Source organism: Eleutherodactylus coqui, chromosome 10, assembly GCF_035609145.1.
Source record: "Eleutherodactylus coqui strain aEleCoq1 chromosome 10, aEleCoq1.hap1, whole genome shotgun sequence".
NCBI classification, from domain to species: Eukaryota; Metazoa; Chordata; class Amphibia; order Anura; family Eleutherodactylidae; genus Eleutherodactylus; species Eleutherodactylus coqui.
This window is the reverse complement of record NC_089846.1, coordinates 10,525,706-10,547,533: the sequence shown is the minus strand read 5'-3', so window position 1 is coordinate 10,547,533 and position 21,828 is coordinate 10,525,706. Positions and strand designations below refer to the sequence as shown.

At 47.5% G+C, this 21,828-nt stretch overlaps 1 protein-coding gene across 1 annotated transcript in view; it reads right to left on the bottom strand.

Moving 5' to 3' along the window:
- Positions 1 to 21,828, bottom strand: part of HMCN2 (hemicentin 2) — a 178,269-nt gene that overhangs the window by 119,441 nt on the left and 37,000 nt on the right. The window contains exons 6-15 of the mRNA XM_066580227.1: positions 17,155 to 17,261; positions 13,268 to 13,388; positions 12,051 to 12,314; positions 10,155 to 10,299; positions 9,076 to 9,197; positions 8,719 to 8,985; positions 7,255 to 7,396; positions 4,320 to 4,447; positions 4,131 to 4,244; positions 3,660 to 3,809 (exon numbers count right to left, since the gene is read on the bottom strand). Of these exons, the coding sequence (XP_066436324.1) occupies positions 3,660 to 3,809; positions 4,131 to 4,244; positions 4,320 to 4,447; positions 7,255 to 7,396; positions 8,719 to 8,985; positions 9,076 to 9,197; positions 10,155 to 10,299; positions 12,051 to 12,314; positions 13,268 to 13,388; positions 17,155 to 17,261 (1,560 nt within the window). The remainder of the gene's footprint in view (positions 1 to 3,659; positions 3,810 to 4,130; positions 4,245 to 4,319; positions 4,448 to 7,254; positions 7,397 to 8,718; positions 8,986 to 9,075; positions 9,198 to 10,154; positions 10,300 to 12,050; positions 12,315 to 13,267; positions 13,389 to 17,154; positions 17,262 to 21,828) is intronic.

Below are 21,828 nucleotides of genomic sequence, written 5' to 3'. Positions count from 1 at the left end.
ATTCCGCAGCGGATTTTCGCTGCAGAATCCGCAGCGGATTTTGCCCATAGGAAATCATTGGCCATCCGCGGTCGCATTATCACACTGCGGCGTCACATCTAATGACTATCGATAGCGTTACATTGTGACGTAACATAACTGCGATATCGCGGTGACAGAAAACCAAACCGCTTGGATTTTGGTCACAAGTTGCACGCTTTTATTTTGGTTGCGTGACATTTCCGAGACTTTATACCGTGCGGTACGTATAAAACAGCCAAACCGCAGGCGGGGCGCCATGAGAACCCGAGATTTCCTAACAGAGTTCATATCAAGAAGTGACATATACGTTTTTTCCCGCTTGTGGAAAAATCTGCGCTATATAGACTACTGTCAATGGGCAAAACCCGCGTGCAGAATTCCGGTGACGTGTCACAGAGATTGTCTAGACTGGATACATTGTAGCAGTCCCTCAGCTGTGAGAAGCATCGGACTTAACGCACGCAACAAAAAAAGGTGTTAACAGTATGGAATATGGCAGCTTCCTACAGGGACGCCATGTGCACTGAGAATGGTGCATGCGTGTGAGGTCATTCACGCCAAGCAGGAGTCACAGCGTGAGAGTGCCTGAAGCCTCTGGGTGGCGCTCGTGGATCACATGATGTCTCCGTCAGCTGGAGACGTCCGTCTACGTAGAAAGGGGTGTTTTTAGCTGAAGCAGGAGGGAGACGTGAACCGCCCATCGGAGGGTCCGAGGCTTATTAACATACGGCGCGGGAAGCTATTCTGCGGCTTCATGTAGACATGGGAGTGCACAGAGGTAACGGCGCTGTTATAACCGCCATTCAGTCGCTCATGCGTCCGTAGATTGAGTTCAATAAGTGAATATGAGCGGATAGACTTCGTTAAATGGTTGGAAATAACCGTCTCATCACCCCGGACGCACTGATTATGGCTATAAATGGAAATCACTGGAGGAATCGGGGCGCTCCGGTTACCATCCGCAGCGTTCGGGTTACGGGGCAGGAGACGAGCCTTGTCATTATCTTCAAACACTTTCAAAAGGCAAATGAGAAATGTGTGAATAAGAGCGTCCTAATTGCAGTGCGGGGTCCCAGGCATGGACGCACTCGATGCCCCCCCGAGGGGAGGCAGAAGTTGGAAATCTGCCGCCAGCTGAGAAAGAGGCAGCCGAGCCAGGAAATAGGCGAGGGAAGAAAGGCGGCGGCAAATCACAAATTAGTCTCTATTCATGGACGGAGGTGCTTTCCACTTCAATGGAAGATTTTATTCCTTCTCGCCCACTGAGGGAAAGAACAGAGCGTTGATGTGAGTAGGTCCTGATCCCTTCATACTCTGGCTGTAATGTCAGGGTATTTACAAGGGAACGGGGGATATTACAGAGACGAGCGGCGCCGTGGATAAAGGTTAAGCGTTGCACAAAGTTCTGCAACTTCTTAACATAGTAACAGTGTATAGGGCTGAATAAAAGACATATGTTCATCCAGTTCAGCCTATTAACCCCAAAATGTGGATCCAGAAAAAGGCAACAATGAGCTAGAAGCCAATTTCCATTTATCAGTGTTACACCTCATTTACCACCTTTCTGCCCCCAACTTATCCAGATCCATTTCCAAAAGTATACAGATATATACATCACCGCGCTGCGTCCTCTCTCATGTTATTTTATCTTACATAGTTTTGGGTCATCTGCAAATATTGATATTTTAAAAGATTTGTCCATGAATGTGTAGCGTCCCAGAATAACATCCTGGTCCCCTCCATAATGGTCATACATGTTCTGTCTCATGTGGATGCACTGAGCAGAACCCTCATGTTAATTTTCTGTATGTATGTTGCACAGCTGCAGCGTCGCAAGGGTTAACTCCCATATGATCTTTGCCTGTCAGCTCTGCTGCTGAATGTATCTATCCTCCTGTGTCATGTGATAAAAGTGAGTGTCTGAGAGCGGGAGTGGTTGTTGATGATCTTCCATCTGCCCATGCTATTGGAGGACCCACAGTGATGCAGGAAAGCACCTTCAGCTTCCCTGTATCGAAAATGGAGAAGAAAGAGAGGCTCCCCATGGAGGAGCTGAGGATCTTCCCTCTTCCCCGATCAGCTAGAGAAACCGCGGAGCCATCTCTGGTTTCCTTGCGTCTAATATGGAGGAGATGGAGAGACAGCCTTACCGCATGGGAGAAAAAATCCCCCAGAGTGAGAGCAACCCTCCCCAAGTAATTCTGTATAAAGCGACCCATTGTACCAGGTACCTATTCACACTGCAGGCATTATTTTTCCTGTGTGGCCGTCCGCCAATAGGATCCCCGCACAGAGGTACATGACTGTGACACCCACGCGGAGAATGTGCAGGGTGCATCTCGGCTAAGCCTTCTACTAAGTAATTTCTTGCAAGAGAGTATGTGGAATATATATATATATATATATATATATATATATATATATATATATATATATATATATATATATATATATATATATATATATATATCCAGGACCGGTGACATATAGATAACGTGGACTATAGGGCCGTATTGTGCCTGTGTTTCCTCCCAACCTCTGAGCTTCCACCTGTAACTGCTGCCATGAATCTACCTGTAATTACCTGTATGCAAAGTTTAAGTCAAGTTTTACCGGGTCTCAACCGTTCCTGAGGACCCGAGGTACGACACACTTGTCTGGTGTTTGTTAATCTGCCGCATAGATTAACGGTGCGGGAACAGTGGCGTCACGACGTGATCTACATATATACTTCCATAAGCATTCCCCCTGTGTTACCACTCGGGTACACCGTGACAAGGACTAGGCCTCCAGCCGTACCCACAGTGTTCCTTTCTCCGTGACACTGCTGTATGTAGCGTCTCTCGTGGGACATTACAACTGAATGCCATCCTAACCAGTCCTGCTAAAGCCCCATTTAGACACATAGATTATCGCACAAAACTCGTTATAACAATAAAAGTGAGCGACGGTTTTACTTTTAAAGACGGACATTTTTAACCTAATGACGTTTTCAGTCGTTGTATTATCGTTGTGTCATGTTTGCATTGCGACTTGTTTGCGATGTGGCTGCTAGTTAAGGCTAGGTGGTTACATGGCGGTTTTGACCGTGATAGGGGTCATGTGACCAAAGATTGGGGTGTAGTACTGCAACATCATGCTGACACTCACTTCACATTGTGAGATGAAGGTTGCTACGATCACACAGTCAAAAATACAAAAACCTGGCTGGATTTTTTTGTGATTCTGATGTTGTGATAGCCTGGGATTCCAGTGAGTTCCATGGGGCCACACAACCAGAGACCTCTGTGTAGCACTGCAACATCGCACTGCCAGTGAACTCAACGGAGTCGCACTGTGACATGCAGGTTGCTGCCACCACAGGCTCGCAAAAAGTCCAACTTGGTTGGATCCTTTTGTGATCATGACGTCGTGGTAACCTCTCGCTCGCACTGCGACTCCATTGAATTCAGTTGCAGTGCTACACAGTGATCTTTGGTTGTGTGACCCCCTTCGCAGCCAAGATCTCCATGGGGTCCCACCTAACAGCCAAGTTGCAGATGAGTCATACAAGTTTTCTATTTGTGTGACTTTCCTCGGACTTTGTCGCTCGTTATGTACCCTAACCTAAATGATTGGGGATAATCAATCTCACTTACTTCCCACTTCCACTTGAATGACATCGGACGATGAGCCGGCCTCGTTGGAAGCCACACAGGTGTACTCTCCGGCATCCTCAGCAGTCACCTCCTGAAGGGTCAGGGTCTCGCCATATGAGCCACTGGTGGGGTCTTTAACTTCCTGCTCACCTGAGGGTGCAGCACAATAATCCCATTAGGCGAGGTGACCATAAGAGTGAGATGCGCCCAAGAGGCTCGGGGACAACAGACTCTGTGCTGTCCGATATACACTGGCACCGAGCACTGACGTGTACTATTCCTCGTCTATGAATAGGAGAGGCCATGAGTTCTTTCACAGGGACCATCGGTCCACGTGAAAAAATGCAAATGTGCATAACCTCATAGAGTATAATGGGGCGTCATGCTGTCCGTGGAATTAGACGGATTGCTCCCAATTGGCCCCCAATACAGCAGCATAGCAACATGTTTAAAGGGACAATGAGCGCTCACCTTTGTACCATGCGACCAGCGGGGCGGGCAGACCCTCAGTCCTACACTCCAGCACCGCATCCTCCCCAATGGCTACTTGTATTGCAGATTTCACAGCAGTTGCTTTGGGGCGCTCTACCAATCAGACAAAAATGGGTTAGTGACGCCTCTCGCACCCCGTCCATTCAATGCAAGACATGCAACACTTACCAGTGTACGTCAGGGTCAGCGACTGCTCGTCTGTCCCTAAACCATTAGACGCTACGCAGCTGTAATTCCCAGAATCCTCTTGGCTCGGGTCCTTAATGAGCAGGATGTTGCCGTTAATGATCGTATGTCTGTATTCAGAGATGAAAGTTAATGATGCGGAAATGTAAATTCTGATCAGGTCTTCATGATGATAGTCTTACACCGTTACAGCGTTACCCGCACGCGGGGCGCTCAGGCAATGAGCGATCTGCTGCGGACTTTGGTGCAGACCTGCTTCATGGTACACGAAAATCCGCAGCATCAATTGACATAGGCCTTGTCCACATAGAGCAGGGGGTCCAACTCACCGAGGGTCCCATCAGTATCATGGTTGCCTTCAAGGGGCCGTTCATAAGGGCTCAATCACACGGGGATATTTGCGCCTGTATTACATGTGTAATACGGACCGCTTACTCCCCATTGATTTGCATTGGGGTTTTCAGACATACGTTTTTCATGCCTGCATCCGCCCGTGTGAATGAGCCCTAAATGTAACTACTCCTTACATGGCTATGGAGCTCTGTGCACTATGATGGGTTCTCCCCTTCCATCTCTTTATTCCCGAGCCTCCTACCTTGGCGGGTGGCAAGGGTACCCGGGAAGGGCTGTCAGAGCTGAGCATCCAAGATGGCACCAGCTCTCTGTGCTGGCGCTGCCACCTCTGCCAAGCGCTGGCTGCGTCCTCCATGGAGAGTTGATAACTGGTTCTTGTCGAGGGCCACATAAGATCATGTGATGGGCCGGATTTGGCCCACGGGCCTTAAGATACCAAACTCTCAGATCCGTGTCAGACTTTTACGACAGTTTAATTAGCAGCAAATCTCTGAGGCCGGTTTTCACACGGACGAAAAACTTGTGCGAGACGCGCAAATCTTGCCCAAATATGAACCCCATTCATTTGAATGGAGTCATATACATGAGCGATGCTTTGGGGTGCGAGACAACAAATCTCTGCATGTCCTATCCTTTTGTGTTCTGCGGAACGCATTACCCATTATTTTCAATGGGACAGTAAAACGCATCACACGGCGTGCGAGTGCGATGTGAAAAAAATGGGAAACACATCTATCAATGCTCCCACGTGGGTAAAAGCCGCGCCAGAGGATCGCTACTTTACTGAAGGGAAAGGAGGTGTTTTGCCATAAATACTCCTCGCATCGCTGTGAAAACGCACGATATCGCGCTCGGCCGTGTTCAGGTAGCCCGAGGTCTGCCACAGATTTTGATGCTGATACACATTGGTTTAGCCCGTCATTGGGGTAAATCCACGTGCGGCAGATTAATACAGTTTCCGTGCAGATTTCACAGGTAAACTGCGCCAAAAATTGACACGTCGAGTTTTTCAAGATCCAGTGCCAAACAAATCTGCGCCGTATGAACTACAGCCTGGATATTCAAAGCATTCAATAGCATGGTTTCACTGTGACTTTGGGCGAGGAACTCAGATCCACAGCAATATTGCGCTGTGTGAACGAGGGCTTACTGGAGATTTAAAATCTGAACCGCAAGTCAGTCTACACAGCAGGTTTATTTCCGGTAACGCATTAAGGAGATTTTTCAAGTTTCTATCCACTTTGCTGCCGCTGTAATGTGCTGCGGAAAATCCACAGAGACGCCGCCATGTGTGAAAAATACGTTAGGCTGACTTCACATAAGCGCTGAGCTGATTTCTGCTGGAAGCAGATGGCTCTGTTCTTATAGCAGTGGCCAAGCTTAGTTTTGCAGGCAAAGTTCCTATTCATTTCAATGCATGTAATACCAAGCCTGGCCACTGCTATAAAGACAGAGCTGTCTGCATCCGGCAGAAATTAACTAAGTGCACACACGCACTGGCCCAGTGAACAGCTGATCCCAACTGAGGGATCTATTAATTATGACCTGCCCTGAGAATAGGCCACCAATAGTTTACAACTGGATAACCCCTAAATGCATGTATTTGAGGCTGCATATATTTGCATCTGGAAGCCCATGGAGCTCAGTTTAGAGGGATAGAGCTGTCTCAGTGATTCAGCCTTTCCCCCGGACCTCTCAGTCAATCAGCTCTATGTTATTGGGAAGACCCAAAGTTATAAAAGTACTTGCAAAGTTCCAGAACTTAGAAGAAAGGTAGAATAGGTGTAGCTGGTGGGAGGAGGGACTTAATCATTCTACAGCTTATGTTCTTGGATCTAAGAAAGGATAAAGGGTGCCAAATACAGGTTGCGACACTTGTCCCAAGCATTACAGAGCTTTAGGCAGCAGTACTTCCAGCCACCACCTTCAGCTATTGAGGGAATGACTGAATGAACATTTGGGCGTTAACCCTTGCATTGCCTGGATGCACAGTAAACAAGTTGAGTTTTTCTGTTAACCTCTCCTTGCTCCTTGGATTCTCTTCTCTAGGGTACACAGGCAGCACTACACCAGAACATCATACCAAGGAGCAGAGACCAGCCTTCAACACCAAGTCCCCCAAATGTCACTGTAGCGTAGTCAGGTGGGAGAGGGACATTTACCATCATGACACTAACCTCCCACTTTGGCACAATACAGGTGCATAAATATGCCCGTACTACACTAGGGTGAAACCAGCCTTAGTCTAGCGTAACGGAAGTAGAAATGTGCCTGTACTAGTGCCTACACGCCTAAATGGAGAAAACCCTTATAGAGTCTCAGTGGCACAGAGTGGTAAGGCAGCAGAAATGCAGTCCTAAACTCTCGCTCACAACCTGATGGTAGCGAGTTCAATCTCTGCATGGTTCAGGTAGCTCAAGGTTGACTCAGCCTTCCTTCCTTCCGAGGTCGGTAAAGTCAGTCCCCAGCTTGGTGGTAATAAATGACCTGAAAGCGCTGCGGAATAAGTTAGCGCTATAGAAATAACAAGATTTATTTCTTTTTTACAACCCATGATACATACTTGCTGTCATTGTTCAGGAAGGTTTCCCCATGTTTCCACAATATTTGGGGTTCTGGATATCCAGAAACATCACAGCGAATCCTCACTTCTCCTCCATGAGACAACTGAGTGGAACTTGATTCAATCTGTATACGTGGAGGCTCTAGAGGACAAGGGAGACAAATAGTCAGCCGACAACCACGTATTCTTTATGGCGATGCCATCCGGATAATCATTAAAGGGGTATTCTTATCTCAGTCTATTATGGCCTAGATGGAAATCACCGCAGCGCTGCGACCATCAGTGACCAGGATTACGGAAACAACCTATTCTACACTATTACCATAGCCCCTATTACAGAAACAGTGCAGAACAGCTAGTTTAGCTGCAGCCATAATCCCGGCCACCGGAGGTCACGGAGGTGAGCCGGGTCAGGGTCGGAGGACTCCTTCCAGGTTTCAGAGACACGACTCGCATCTATTAACCTTTTTGGCATACCCTGTGAATATTAGGGATAATATTTTGAGTGTTTCTATTGACTGCCAGCAAGCAGTGATATTGATAGAAATGAAACATTGAACAAATGAGTGGAGAAAGTTGCTGAACCTTTCATTATGCGGTAAAGTGGGAAGCATTATACATGGCCTCTCAGAGAAGATGCCGCACCATACGTACGTGCAGGCTAGTAAGTTATGCAAGTTGATGCCGTTTCGGGCCAATCATGTGGTCTGGGAGTGTGATAAAAGGGCAAACCGGTCCGTGAAGTTCACTTTGGCGGAAATAGCTTTGTGCCATTCTTTCTGTGTTTGGGTAAAGATGAAAGATCTTGGATGTTTCCAAGATGCCGCCGAGAGCCATTTCATCAAACGGACGAGTTAACTAAAGGTTTCGTCATAGGGTTGCGTTATACCATTGGGACCATTAACAGGGGCACTATTACTTTGGGGCCACTAAGGATGTGCACTATTACTATAGGGGTAACTGAAATAAGGTGCAATCACTATACTGCAATGACGGAGGTAAAAGTATCGATTGTGATAAGCCGTGCCCCTTTTATAATGGCTGGCATTTTTGGTGACCTGGGTGGCGACCCTATGTATCTCCCAACATGGCGGCCTCACTACTTACTGATATTCCTGTTCATTGGGCCGCGGGAGACGTGGAATTGTTGGAAATTAAAATTGATTGTTAATAACTCCATTCTCTATATGTGTTGTTTCATCTCCTTTCGAGTATCTCTTTTTCTGTTAACCTCTCCTTGCTCCTTGGATTCTCTTCTCTGGGGTACACAGGCAGCACTACACCAGAACATCATACCAAGGAGCAGAGACCAGCCTACAAAGTCCCACAAATGTCACTGTAGCGTAGTCAGGTGGGAGAGGGACATTTACCATCGTGACACTAACCTCCCACTCTGGTGTGGCATCTTCCCTATGAGGCAGTGTATTTACATTGACTGCAGAAGTCAAAATGATAGATTGTTACCTTCCACGGCAAGCCAGACGCTGGCGGTGGTGGAGCCATGGCCGTTCCTGGCAGTGCACTGGTAATGCCCGGCATCACTAGGCTGCACATTCTGAATCTGCAAGGACGAGTTTGGCAGGATCCACAGCCGCCCCTCTTTCAGCGCTCTTCCATCGTGCTGCCAGGTGAGGTTGTAGCGGACATCTCCAAGAACGTGGCAAGAGAGGATCGCCAAGTCACCGAAAGACACTGTGACATTAGGGTGGAGCGAGATCGTAGGAGGCGGATCTGCAGACGGACAACAAGTTTTGAGTTGATGGAAGTGGAAATAGGAAACAAAGGAAGCAATAGATATCCGGAATGTTCTTCGCCTCTTACCTGCGACAGACACTTGAGTTTGAGCAAATCCTGAGCCTGCATTACTGATGGCTGTACACTGATAGATGCCCTCATGGCGAGCGGATGCAGATGGGATCTCAAAGGTGGCATTACTCGATTCACTAATGGTTACAAACAAGGTGAAATCAGCAGGACAGCAAGTAATAATGCATTGGGGGTCATGTGTCGGAGTGATGTCATGTTTCTACGCGTCTTCTAGTGCAGATGACAACGGTAAGACCTAAGGAGACAGAGCCGGCCTATGGCACATCTATGCCACAGTCTGGAGCCATTGCATGTGTTGCCACAAGATCATATGGGCCCATGGGAAGAGGGACAGGTAATAAGCTCAGGTGAGCTCTTATCATCTATGGTCTGAACAAGGACTTGTCCACAATCAGGGATACATTGGCAAATTGGTCAAAAGGTGCCACATTGACACAAAAGGTGGGTAGGGCAGAAGAATTAGGAGGGAGTGGATGACATGATCCGCCGGTTACATCAGGATTTTGATGTGCATCCACCCTAAACCTCACAGAGGATTTTTCACAGCTGAAAACCCACTATGTGTGGATGTAGCTTAGGGCCTCAGTCACACGGCGGGACTTTGCAGATTCCGTGCCCAAATCTGCATCATTTAGCATTCCGTTTAATACTATGAAACTCTGCGCCATAGTTCATGCACTGCAAAGTCTTCCGTATGTGGATTCTGTAACCCACATTGTGGGAAATAATAATGGACATGTCCGTCCTTGGAATGCTTTCTGCCTGAGATCTGCACTAGAACCGCGCCGGGCTGCTGAACGTGGAATTGACCTGTTTACGGCCTAAATCTGCGTACGGATCCGCATCGATATCCGTGGCAGAACACGGGGCTCAGTCTGCAGAGCTCTGCCACGGATTAAACTGCGAGATCCACATCGGAAAAACCCAACTTGGATCTGTCAGTTGATAGCCTGCGTGATCGAGGCCTAAGAGCAGGAAGAAGAAGTAGAGCAGAAGAAGACATGTTTCGTGGGCCAGATGTTTGCCACCATTGTTTGGGTACATAAACCCCACTGATAGATAACTGTACTCACGTGAATAGCAGCTCTGCTCCCAACTGCTCCCCGTCCCTGGAGAAACGCACTCTGAATGGAATATCGCTAAGAACTGCGCACGTTATCATGAGCGCCCGCTGGTGGTAACCCTGGATAATAGGGGGCATGGTCACCGCCGGAACCGCTGCCAGAAGGGAAGAATTTAAGTTCTAATTTAAATACAAGATCAAGGGCAGAAATTAAATATATTTTACCCCTGACTATCGTGTGTGACCCCTAACTACTGTGTGTGACCCCTAACTACTGTGTATGACCCTTGACTATTCTGTGTGGCCCCCTGAATATTACAGTGTGACCCCTGACTACTGTGTGTGACCCCTGACTACTGTGTGTGACCCCTGACTACTGTGTGTGATCCCTTACTACTATGTATGACCCCTGACTATTCTGTGTGGCCCCCTGAATATTACAGTGTGACCCCTGACTACTGTGTGTGACCCCTAACTACTGTGTGTGACCCCTGACTACTGTGTGTGACCCCTGACTACTGTGTGTGATCCCTTACTACTATGTATGACCCCTGACTATTCTGTGTGGCCCCCTGAATATTACAGTGTGACCCCTGACTATTGTGTTTGACCCTCTGAATTTTGACCCAGTGTGACCCCTGACTGTTGTGTGTGACCACTGACTATTCTGTGTGGCCCCCTGAATATAACAGTGTGACCTCTGACTACTGTGTATGACCCCTGACTACTATGTACGACCCCTGAATATTACAGTGTGACCCCTGTCTACCCTGTGTGACCCCTGTCTACCCTGTGTGACCCCTGACTACCCTGTGTGACCCCTGCCTACCCTGTGTCACATAATAAGGCTGGATGTACACACTAACTTGACTGCTATCAGGGGATCCTAACAATTGGACGCCTGAAAAATCTAATGTCTGTGAGAACTGTCGGCGGCGCCAAATGTTTCGGGTGCGGAGAAACAAAGATTCGGTAGGTTTGATGTCAACCTGTCCAAGTCGATGGTTTGCTGTGAAATAAGCAGCACCAAAGCTCTTCGCCTGGAGGTCTGCGGGCCCATCACACGGGCGCATTGTCTTTTCATATTCAGTCCATATTTTTTAGTAAGTAGGAACAGAATACGGACCCATTGAATTAATTTGGTGCATTTAAATGTACATTTTTTGCGCATAAAACATTTGCCGCGTGTCCACGGACCAAAATTGCCCATTACAGTCTGTGGGGGCGCTAAAAAAATGCAGTGCGTCCCCAGAATCCGTAGTCACTGCGTTTTATTTATTTATTCATCTTTTTTGCACATGCAGTGAACTCGGATGGACGTAAAAAGGCGCAAACGCTCCAAACCGCACAAACACACATTGAAACTGGTACGTTTTTCATGGATCACATATGCCCGTGTGAGTGAGCCCTATTTTGGGCGAGCGGGTCTGGTTTTGGGCCACACTAAAAAACAAAAACTATTGTAATCCGTATTAAAAGCAGCGTACCATCCGTATGTGCTGCGTGTGTCAATTTTTTAAACTTTTCTGTGTCATCCATCTTTCTACGGTAATGAAAAGATCCATAATAAAATGAAGCATGAATGACGCGGAATCCGCGATCCTCCCGTAATATCATAGTGGAAGGGCCGCAAAACAGACAGCTTCCACTGACTTCAATGGAAGCCATCCGCGCTGAAAGAGGACATGGTGCGATTTTCCCTCTGCAATCAGAAAATTGCAATTGATTTCCACCCGTGGACATGGAAAGCGATTTTCCATAGCATGTCTATGGGCAGTATTTGCTGCGGAATACAGAGGCGGACGCCCACTTCTCATTCTGCAATGCAAATACCCCCGTGTGCATTGGGCCTAAAGCAGAGGAGCAGCTCGATAATAACACAATGTTCCCGGCTTGGTGCCCCTACCTGGTATGATGCTGGTATATGCCACACTGGAGAGTCTCTGGAACTTATACCCGTTGTGATCCGTTCCATTAACTTTCATGAAGAAGCTTCCCTTGGGCGCCTGGAACAGAGGCACCGTCCACAGCTGCTTACTGCGCATGTACGCCAAACGTTCTGCCGGCAGAGAGGAGTAGGATTCTCCGGACACCCGCAGCAGGTCCAGATGGGTCACCTGTCCCGGAGGAGTGAGACCCGTGCAGTTGATCAGTGCTGAGATTGGAATGCCTGAAATGAAGAAGTAGGGAATACAACAGAAGACTAATAGGTATAATACATCCTAAACTACAGCATTACACTGAAGAAACGGTTCCATATTAGGACATCCTGTATTATACTCCAGAGCTGGACTCACTATTATGCTGGTGGAGTCACTGTGTACATACATTACTTATCCTGTACTGACCCTGAGTTACATCCTGTATTATACTCCAGAGCTGTACTCACTATTCTGCTGGTGGAGTCACTGTGTACATATATTACTTATCCTGTACTGAACCTGAGTTCCATCCTGTATTATACTCCAGAGCTGCACTCACTATTCTGCTGGTGGAGTCACTGTACATACATTACTTATCCTGTACTGATCCTGAGTTACATCCTGTACTATACTCCAGAGCTGCACTCACTATTCTGCTGGCAGTCACTGTGTGCATACATTACTTATCCTGTACTGACCCTGAGTTACATCCTGTATTATACCCCAAAGCTGCACTCACTATTCTGCTGGTGGAGTCACTGTATACATATATTACTTATCCTGTACTGACCCTGAGTTACATCCTGTACTATACTCCAGAGCTGCACTCACTATTCTGCTGGTGGAGTCACTGTGTGCATACATTACTTATCCTGTACTGACCCTGAGTTACATCCTGTATTATACTCCAGAGCTGCACTCATTATGCTGCTTGTAGTTAGGCAGGTTTCAGAACCTCACACTAGTAAAATCTGGAGCTTTGCTGCATATTGCCCATTTTCCCACAATGCAGGAGGACCCCCCACCTCCCTGCACTCGCTCGCTCTTTGCACTGTTTCTCTGTACTTGCGCTCGTATTGGCTATTAGTACCCTTTAGTAATGCACTTCGGTACCCATTAATAATAAAATCTACCTTTCTCCTTGGCCCGGACTGTTCTGTGGATGTGTTTCTACAGTCCAGTTTCCCTGCTTTTTCATTACCTTTTATTGGTCGCTCGATGACTTTCAGGGGATCGACAATGGCCGTGGTGGAGAAAGCAGCACGGAAATCCAAAGTGCTGACCCCCGTGACTCTGACTGTGTGACGTCCGCTGCTGCCGATCTGCGACATGTATGCAAGGATAAAACATAAGTGAGCTAATATCTTTATGAAGACATTTAGCGCAACTTCACTAGCTGAACCTGTATAATTGGTCTGTTAAAGGGGGTGTCCAGTTGTAAACTAATAGTATATTGATGGGGTTCATCGTTTGGGACTCTTGCCAATCAGCTGTTCACCAGGCTGGTGCCTTCATATACTGAGCTGATTTCTGCAGGAAGCAGACATCTCTGTTACTTAATGTAGTGGCCAGACTTGGTACTGCAGGCCAAGTTTTCACTGAAATGAGTGGGAAATTTACGGACCAAAATACACAATATTTTCGTACGAATGAGCCCTACAAGACCTTTCAAACAGGATGGATTTAGTCTGCCTGGTCATTCCTGCGTCACAAGTTATAAGTATGCGGCTTGAATTCCGCTCCTGTTAAAATCTGCGCGTCTTTACCTCAAAACCGCAAGATTAAATTCCGCAGCAGAACTCATATTTAAGTTGTGCAACTGAACGTAGTAAAATGAATCTACGCAGCGGACGCGTTCTAAATAACTTTATTGGTCCATTGTGTGTTTTGCCCGTGAACAAAGCTTCTTTTGAAATTCTAAATGGGTCCCAGCTGCTGTGTTCGCACCGCGCCGACAAATTACAACAAAGGAGAAATGTCGCAGATCGATGGGAACGATTAGGAAGAAGAAAGTCAAAGTAAACAGTTGTAGAAGAAGAAGAAAGTAACAGAAAACAAAGAGGAGGACAGCGGTAAAGACAGAAGAGGTAAACGAGGGGCAACTCTGCACCTCTATGTCAGGCAATTAAGACGACTCCAGCCTGTGCGCTCCGCAGCTTCATTAGGGTAACGAGCTGCTTCTCCCAGTGATTGGGGGGAACCGACAGAGAGAAATGGAACAAAACCAAGTCACAAGCTGAACGTACTCCAGAAGGGGGGAGGGAGGAAGTCCTCGCAGCTTCCACTACTCTCACCATTAGGGCTTATTCAGACAGGCGTATAGTGGTCAGGTTTTCACGCCCTGATTTCACCCAGATTTCACCACTGTGGATTTGCTGCAGGTTTTCTGTGGCAGGAAGATTGCAGCAGAAGCTTCCCTCTTGCAGGTACCATTAGGCTGACGGTATTATTGTATCTTGACGCCACCGGAAGCTAGGGGCTGAGCTGGATTAGCAGGAGTTAACGCCCCCTGACAAGACCCTAGCTTTCGATTGGCCACCAGTCTTGTGCAGATTTCCCCGGAGTCTGTGTCCCCGTCCCTCCAGCGGCCAGCACTGACATGCGCTGCTGTAGTATGTGAGCCAGAGGGGAGAACAGAGTCACAGGTGAGCTCCTGGGACGGTGGCATGTAAGATTCACTGGCTGGGCCAACCTCAGCAGAGGCTCCGGTTATGTTCTAGAGCACAGCGACGGGAACAGTCTAGGCTGCCTTCTCACATGGTGGAATCGCTGCAAAAAGGGCCTTTAGGTCTCCACTCAGTGGTTACAATAATGTCCTGTCTAGACAAACGTCGCTAAACAGCCTCCAGATTGACACATTTTACATGCTCTGATACATTGTAACAACCTATCTGCACATGAGAGAGATTTCAGCTGTTGATGTGTTTGGCTCATGAAGGATTGTCTAGTGTGGATATAACTGTAACAAACCCTCAGCTACAAGAGGAAGGCTACCTCTGGACATAAAGGTTTTCAGTAGCTAACAGAGATCCTGGATATGGTGGAAATTGAAACACAAAGTAGATTAATAGTCCAGAACTTTTCATTATGAAGCTGTATTTACAGTCTATATAGGTCTAACAGAATGAAAGAGAGTTGGGATAAAAAAGTTCCAGATTTTTCAAACTAGAAGACGCACTTTTTATCAAGAAAAAAAGTTTGCTATAAAATGTGTGTGTCTTTTGTTGCAATGTCAGGAGGGTCTGGTAGCACCAGACCCCTCTAACCACTTCTATAATGACCAGCCACGGTGCCGTTGCACTGTAACAAATCATTAGGACCACCAGGAAGTACTTAACCTTCCACCGCAGCTTCAGTTCAGCAGTCGTTGATAATCAGAGGCTCGGACTCCTCCTCCCAGTGTCTGTGGTGCATAAAAGAAGAGCAGTAATGCAGATGCCAGGAGAAGAGATCAGGGATTAGAGCCTGTAATAAGCAGCGGCAGCTAGATGAGAGCTACGGAGGGAGGTAAAGTACTTGTTGGTGGGATGCTGTCCCATAGGAGGTACAGGGACCACTATTACTACTGGGATCATTGGGGGCCACTATTACTACAGGGATCATTGGTCCCCACTGAGGGCTACTATACTACCAGGGCCACTATTATTACAGGGACCACTGGGGGCAACTATTACTACTGGGACCACTGGGAGTCAGTATTACCACTGGGAGTCACTATTACTACTGAAGGCACAATTTTGGGGTTACCACTGGGGGTCACTATTACTACTGGGACCCCAAGGGACACTATTTCTACTGGGGCACTATTAGTACTGTGACCACTGGGGGCCATTATTAGTTCTGGGACTGCTGGGGGTCACTATTACTACTGGGACCCCAAGGGACACTATTTCTACTGGGGCACTATTAGTATTGTGACCGCTGGGGGCCATTATTAGTTCTGGGACTACTGGGGGTCACTATTACTAGTGGCGAAACTATTACTACTGCAACCACTTGGGGACACTACTACTACTGGGACCACTAGTGGTCAACATTATTTCTGGGAGTCACTGTTACTACTGGGGGCCACTATTACCTACTGAGACCACTGGGGGCCACTATTTCTACTGGGACTATTAGAGGTCACTATTACTACTGGGGGGCCACTATTACCACTGCGGGTCACTATTACTACTGGGACCCCTGGGGAAACTATTGCTACTGGGGTGCTATTTCTACTGTGACCACTGGGGGCCACTATTACTACTGGAACCACTGGGGCCATTATTAGTTCTGGGACTACTGGGGACCACTATTACTACTGGTGGCACAATTACTACTGCAACCATTAGGGGCTACTATTACTACTGGGACCACTGGGGGGGGGGGGGGGTTAATCTTACTTCTGAGAGTAAATGTTACTACTGGGGTCAACTATTATATACTGAGACCACTGGGGGCCACTATTTCTACTGGAGCCATTGGAGGTCACTATTACTACTGGAACCACTGGAGGCCACTATTACTACTGAGACCACTGGGGACCATTATTACTACTTTGGGTATCTATTGCTTCTGGGATCACTGGGGGCCACTATTACTACTGGGAACACTGTTACTATTGGAGGCCACTATACTACCAGGGGACACTATTACTGCTAGGACCACTGGGGGGGGCCCTATTACTACTGGGAGAACTATTATTACTGAGACCACTGGGGGCCACTATACTACCAGAGGCCACTATTATTACTGGGACCACTGGAGGCCACTATTACTACTGGGGCACTGAGAAGAGGCATGATTACTATAGGGGCCACTGAGAAGAGGTATTATTACTATTGGGGCCACTGCGGCTACCAAATTCCACTTGAAAGTAAACCCCCCACTCCTTTTAGCCCACCAGGCCAGTTTTATTAAGTCTGAGATCTTTTTATCCTGTTTTCTGTTGTGTAAGCCTGGGTGCGTCTTATAGTCTGAGAAATATGGTAATTCCTACGGCTACAGCTACTGTATAAAACTGCATGCATGGGACTGCTGGACTCCCTGCACAGCTCCATGCAGCAGGACTCTGCAAACAAGGGTGCACAATGGGGAGTACGTTACCTTGATGACCCATATTCCAGAAACAGTGGGCTTCAGTCCCAACACAAGAGCTGAATTAGGGATCCTGAGCAGCTCCTCCAGCCCCTGGCTAACCGAAAGCACTTTCCCTGCCAGGAGAGAAATAAGGGGTCAGTTCTGTCTCTGCCGCCAAGTACACAATGCAGATTACAGCAGAACAGGCCGGACGGGAACACGAAGCCCGAGGGGGAAGAATGATGCCTTCAATCAGGGAATATCATTATGAACGGTCACTGTTATGTTTCCCAAGTAACGGAGATAAGAAAAGTGCAGACAACAAAGAAAATAATCGCAGTGCAGGAAAAAGTGAAAGAAAATGGTGTAATCTGGCATCTGATAATCCAGAGGTCCTGAGGATAAATTCACCCATGGTGTAAATGCTGCGGGCTGGTCATGTGGAATGTAGAATCTGCAGCATCTACAGTTCAAGCCATGGGCTTTAAACCTGCACATACATCTTTAGAAGGCGGTGGCTTGAGTGCCTACTGACAGCCAGGCTCCTGCTCTAACCGCCAGGAACGAAGAAACTTCAGTCTAACCCTTTACATGCCACAATTGATAGCAACTGTAGCATGTAAGCAGATGACAGGGGGAGGGCGTTCCTTCTGTTACCCATCAGCACCCCGCAGTGTGATCGTAAGGTACCAGTGGGTTCCCATGGAAGCCGAAAGCCTGATAAAGGCCTTCATGTCTGCTGTGTAACTCAGCCTATTAGACCCCGCCTTCCACAAAGTCTGATAGGCTGATGTTATAGGTTTAGTAGACTGCACTACATAAGTAATGCAGTGTACTATCCTATCGATTGAACAATCATATCTGCAAGTGCTATTCAGTGACTAAAAAAAATAGTGCCAAAAAAGTGCAATACACGTTAATTGATAGAAAAAATATACAGTTGTACAAAGACACACATTTTCCCACAAAACCCCATTTAAAATGGTTTTAACACAATTTTTTTTTTTTTTTTTTTAAAGCAGTACATAATATGTATTACCACGTTCATACTGACCGAAACTATGAAAATATTTAGTTATTTGTCTCGGTGAACACCATAAAAAATGTTTTTAAAAAATGAATCCCAGAATTGCTATTTTTCTTTTGTTCACCTCCCAAAAAACGTAATAAAAAGCAATTGCAAAGTCCCATGTACCTCAAAATGGTACCAATAAAGACTACCGAAAACAGGGGCTAACAAAGATCTGCTGCTGGGAAAATAGAAATGTTCTGCGTCTTGGGATCCAGCCATGCAGTCAATTGTTTTTCTTTAAAAACGTGTTTTTATTGTACAAAATTGGTAAGAATTTTTTTTTTTTTAAATCTCTATAAGGGCTTATTCATACGTTCGTAAATCGGCTGTGTTTTCCGCCCCGTCCCGTCCACCTCCCATTGCAAATACTGGCGAGGGGTGGAGAGGGGGCGGGAGCTCCCGGCCAGGCCTGCCTGCTCCCCCTGTAGAAAGGGACACCGTATATCGGCCAGGCGTGAAAACACGGCCGATATATGGATGTGCGAATAAGCCCTAAGGGTGAACACCCACTTGCATTTTTCTTGCACGTTTTTCTCACGCGATTGTCAATGGGACTTTCTAATGTTAAAAACGCATCACACAAAAATGCGAAGCGCAAAGTTGTGATGCGTTTTTAACATTAGAAAGTCCCATTCACATTCGTGTGAAAAAAACGCAGCGATATCACGTGAAAAAAATGCGCAAGAAAAACGCACGTGTGCAGGAGCCCTAAACTGGGTATCAGAGTAATGGTGCTGATCCAAATAAGAAGGCTGTGAACTTATTTATGCCGAATGCTGAATGCTGTAAAAACAAAACCCCAAAACAATGGCGGAATTTCTTGGTATATTTTGCATCTCCCTCACCCCCAAGAAAAAAAATTTAATAAACGTACCCCAGAGTGCGGCCATTAAAATATATAACTAGTCCAAAATGAAAGCCCTCATCCAGCTATGTCACCGAAATATGGCTCTTGCAATGTAACAATGAAAATCACTTGGTCCTTAAAGGGCCACTCCACTGAAAACACATTTTTGCCTACATGCCCCCCTCTTCTGATTGCCTGTCATACCTCTGGAGCTCTCCTCTGTGCATAAAAGCCACTTTCATGTAGCACAGCCTGTCTGCGCTCACTGGGATCACTGTTATTACTGGGGTCTACTATAAGTAATAGTGTCCCCTATATCAGCCCCAGTAGTAAAAGTATTAGTACTGAGGCCATTGTGGAGGGTCACTATTTCTACAGAGGCCAATGTGGGGGTCACTATTACTAGAGAAGCCACTGTGGGGGTCACTATTACTACTGGAGCCACTGTGGGGGACACTATTACTACTGGGGCCACTATGGGGGTCACTATTACTACAGAGGCCAATGTGGGGGTCACTATTACCACAGAGGCCACTGTGGGGATCACCATTACTGCTGGGACCACTGTGGGGGGGGGGGGGGGGTCACTATTACTACTGGGGCCACTGTGGGGGACACTATTACTATTGGGGACACTTTGGGGGACACTATTATAACTGGGGCCACTGTGGGGGGCACTATTACTACAGAGGCCACTATAGGGGGTCACTATTACTACTGGGGCCACTGTGGGGGTCACTATTACTACTGAGGCCACTGTGGGCGTCACTAACACTATTGGGGCCACTGTGGGGGTCACTATTACTGCTGGGACCACTGTGGGGGGGGGTCACTATTACTACTGGGGCCACTGTGGGGGACACTATTACTATTGGGGCCACTTTGGGGGGACACTATTATAACTGGGGCCACTGTGGGGGTCACTATTACTACAGAGGCCACTATAGGGGGTCACTATTACTACTGGGGCCACTGTGGGGGTCACTATTACTACTGGGGCCACTGTGGGGGTCACTTATACTACTGGGGCCACTGTGGGGGTCACTAATACTACTGGGGCCACTGTGGGGAACACTATTACTAGTGAGGCCGCTGTGGGGGTCACTATTACTATTGCGGCCACTGTGGGGGTCACTATTACTACTGGGGCCACTGTGGGGGACACTATTACTAGTGAGGCCGCTGTGGGGGTCACTATTACTAGTGAGGCCATGCTGCATATGGCAGCATACCTCGAGGTGACTTGTTTACACATGGTGGAAATGCTACAGAATGTCCTTAGAGGAAATTTCCGCTGTAAATTCTGCTACATTAAACAGTTGACTGGAAATCAGCCGCGTATCCACAGCTGATTTCATACTATTACTACAGAGGCCAATGTGGGGGTCACTATTACCACAGAGGCCACTGTAGGGATCACCATTACTACTGGGACCACTGTGGGGGGCCACTATTACTACTAGGGCCACTGTGGGGGACACTATTACTACTGGGGCCACTTTGGGGGACACAACTACGACTGAGGCCACTGTGGGGGTCACTATTACTACAGAGGTCACTGTGGGGGTCACTATTACTACTGGGGCCACTGTGGGGGTCACTAATACTACTGAGGCCACTGTGGGGGTCACTATTACTAGTGAGGCCGCTGTGGGGGTCACTAATACTATTGGGGCCACTGTGGGGGTCACTAATACTATTGGGGCCACTGTGGGGGACACTATTACTAGTGAGGCCGCTGTGGGGGTCACTATTACTAGTGAGGCCAATGTGGGGTCACTATTACTACTGGGGCCACTGTGGGGGACACTATTACTAGTGAGGCTGCTGTGGGGGTCACTATTACTAGTGAGGCCATGCTGCACGTGGCAGCATACCTCAAGCTGACTTGTTTACACATGGTGGAAATGCTACAGAATGTCCTTAAAGGAAATTTCTGCTGTAAATTCTGCATACATTAAACAGTTGACTGGAGATCAGCTGCATATCCACAGCTGATTTCATACTATGCAGCGCTCCCCTTACCTCCTTCGTGGACTTCCCACTGTCAGCGCTCCCCGGCTTTCAGTTCCCAGCAGCCTGGTCAGGTGCGGTGCTGCGAGCCAGAAACCGGGGAGTGCCGACAGCGTGAAGCCTACGGAGGAGGTGAGGATGAGCGCAGCATAGTATGAAATCCGCTACGGATGCGCGACTGATTTCCAGTAAGGATCCGCACCAATGGTACTCCAGTGTTCCAGCTAGGAAACAACCACAGGGTGTATCCATGTCTATTTTGAAGCGGCCCTGTCCTTCTTATAATGACTGAGCTAAAATCATATGTCGTGATAAGCCCCGCCCCCTGAAGCCTTTCTTGAGCGTTACAATATTGCATGCTATAATCATTAATTACTTCAGAAGGGTCGGAGATCCGACTAGAAAATGAATCCATAACCGCAAGGAGATCTGAGTGGGTCAGAATGAAGATCACAAGACCATCCGATAAGATGGTAGGGCTGCCATCTGAAGGCTCCCAGGGCTGCCATGATTGGTTGACAATCCTTTCACACAAGATGAAATTACACCGCAGGATGAAGCCAAATTGTCATTTGCGAAATTCCACACAAAAATCTGTAGGTCTGATTGCGAATTTTGATGCGGGATTGCAGGTTTAAGACATTTTTAATGCCGCATCAAAATCCACAGGTAACCTGTGGCTATGGCCGCCTGCAGACGAGCGGGTTGGATCCGGCAGCGAGAATTCCCGCCGCGGGACCCGACCCGAGCGCCTGCAGAGACGAGCGCG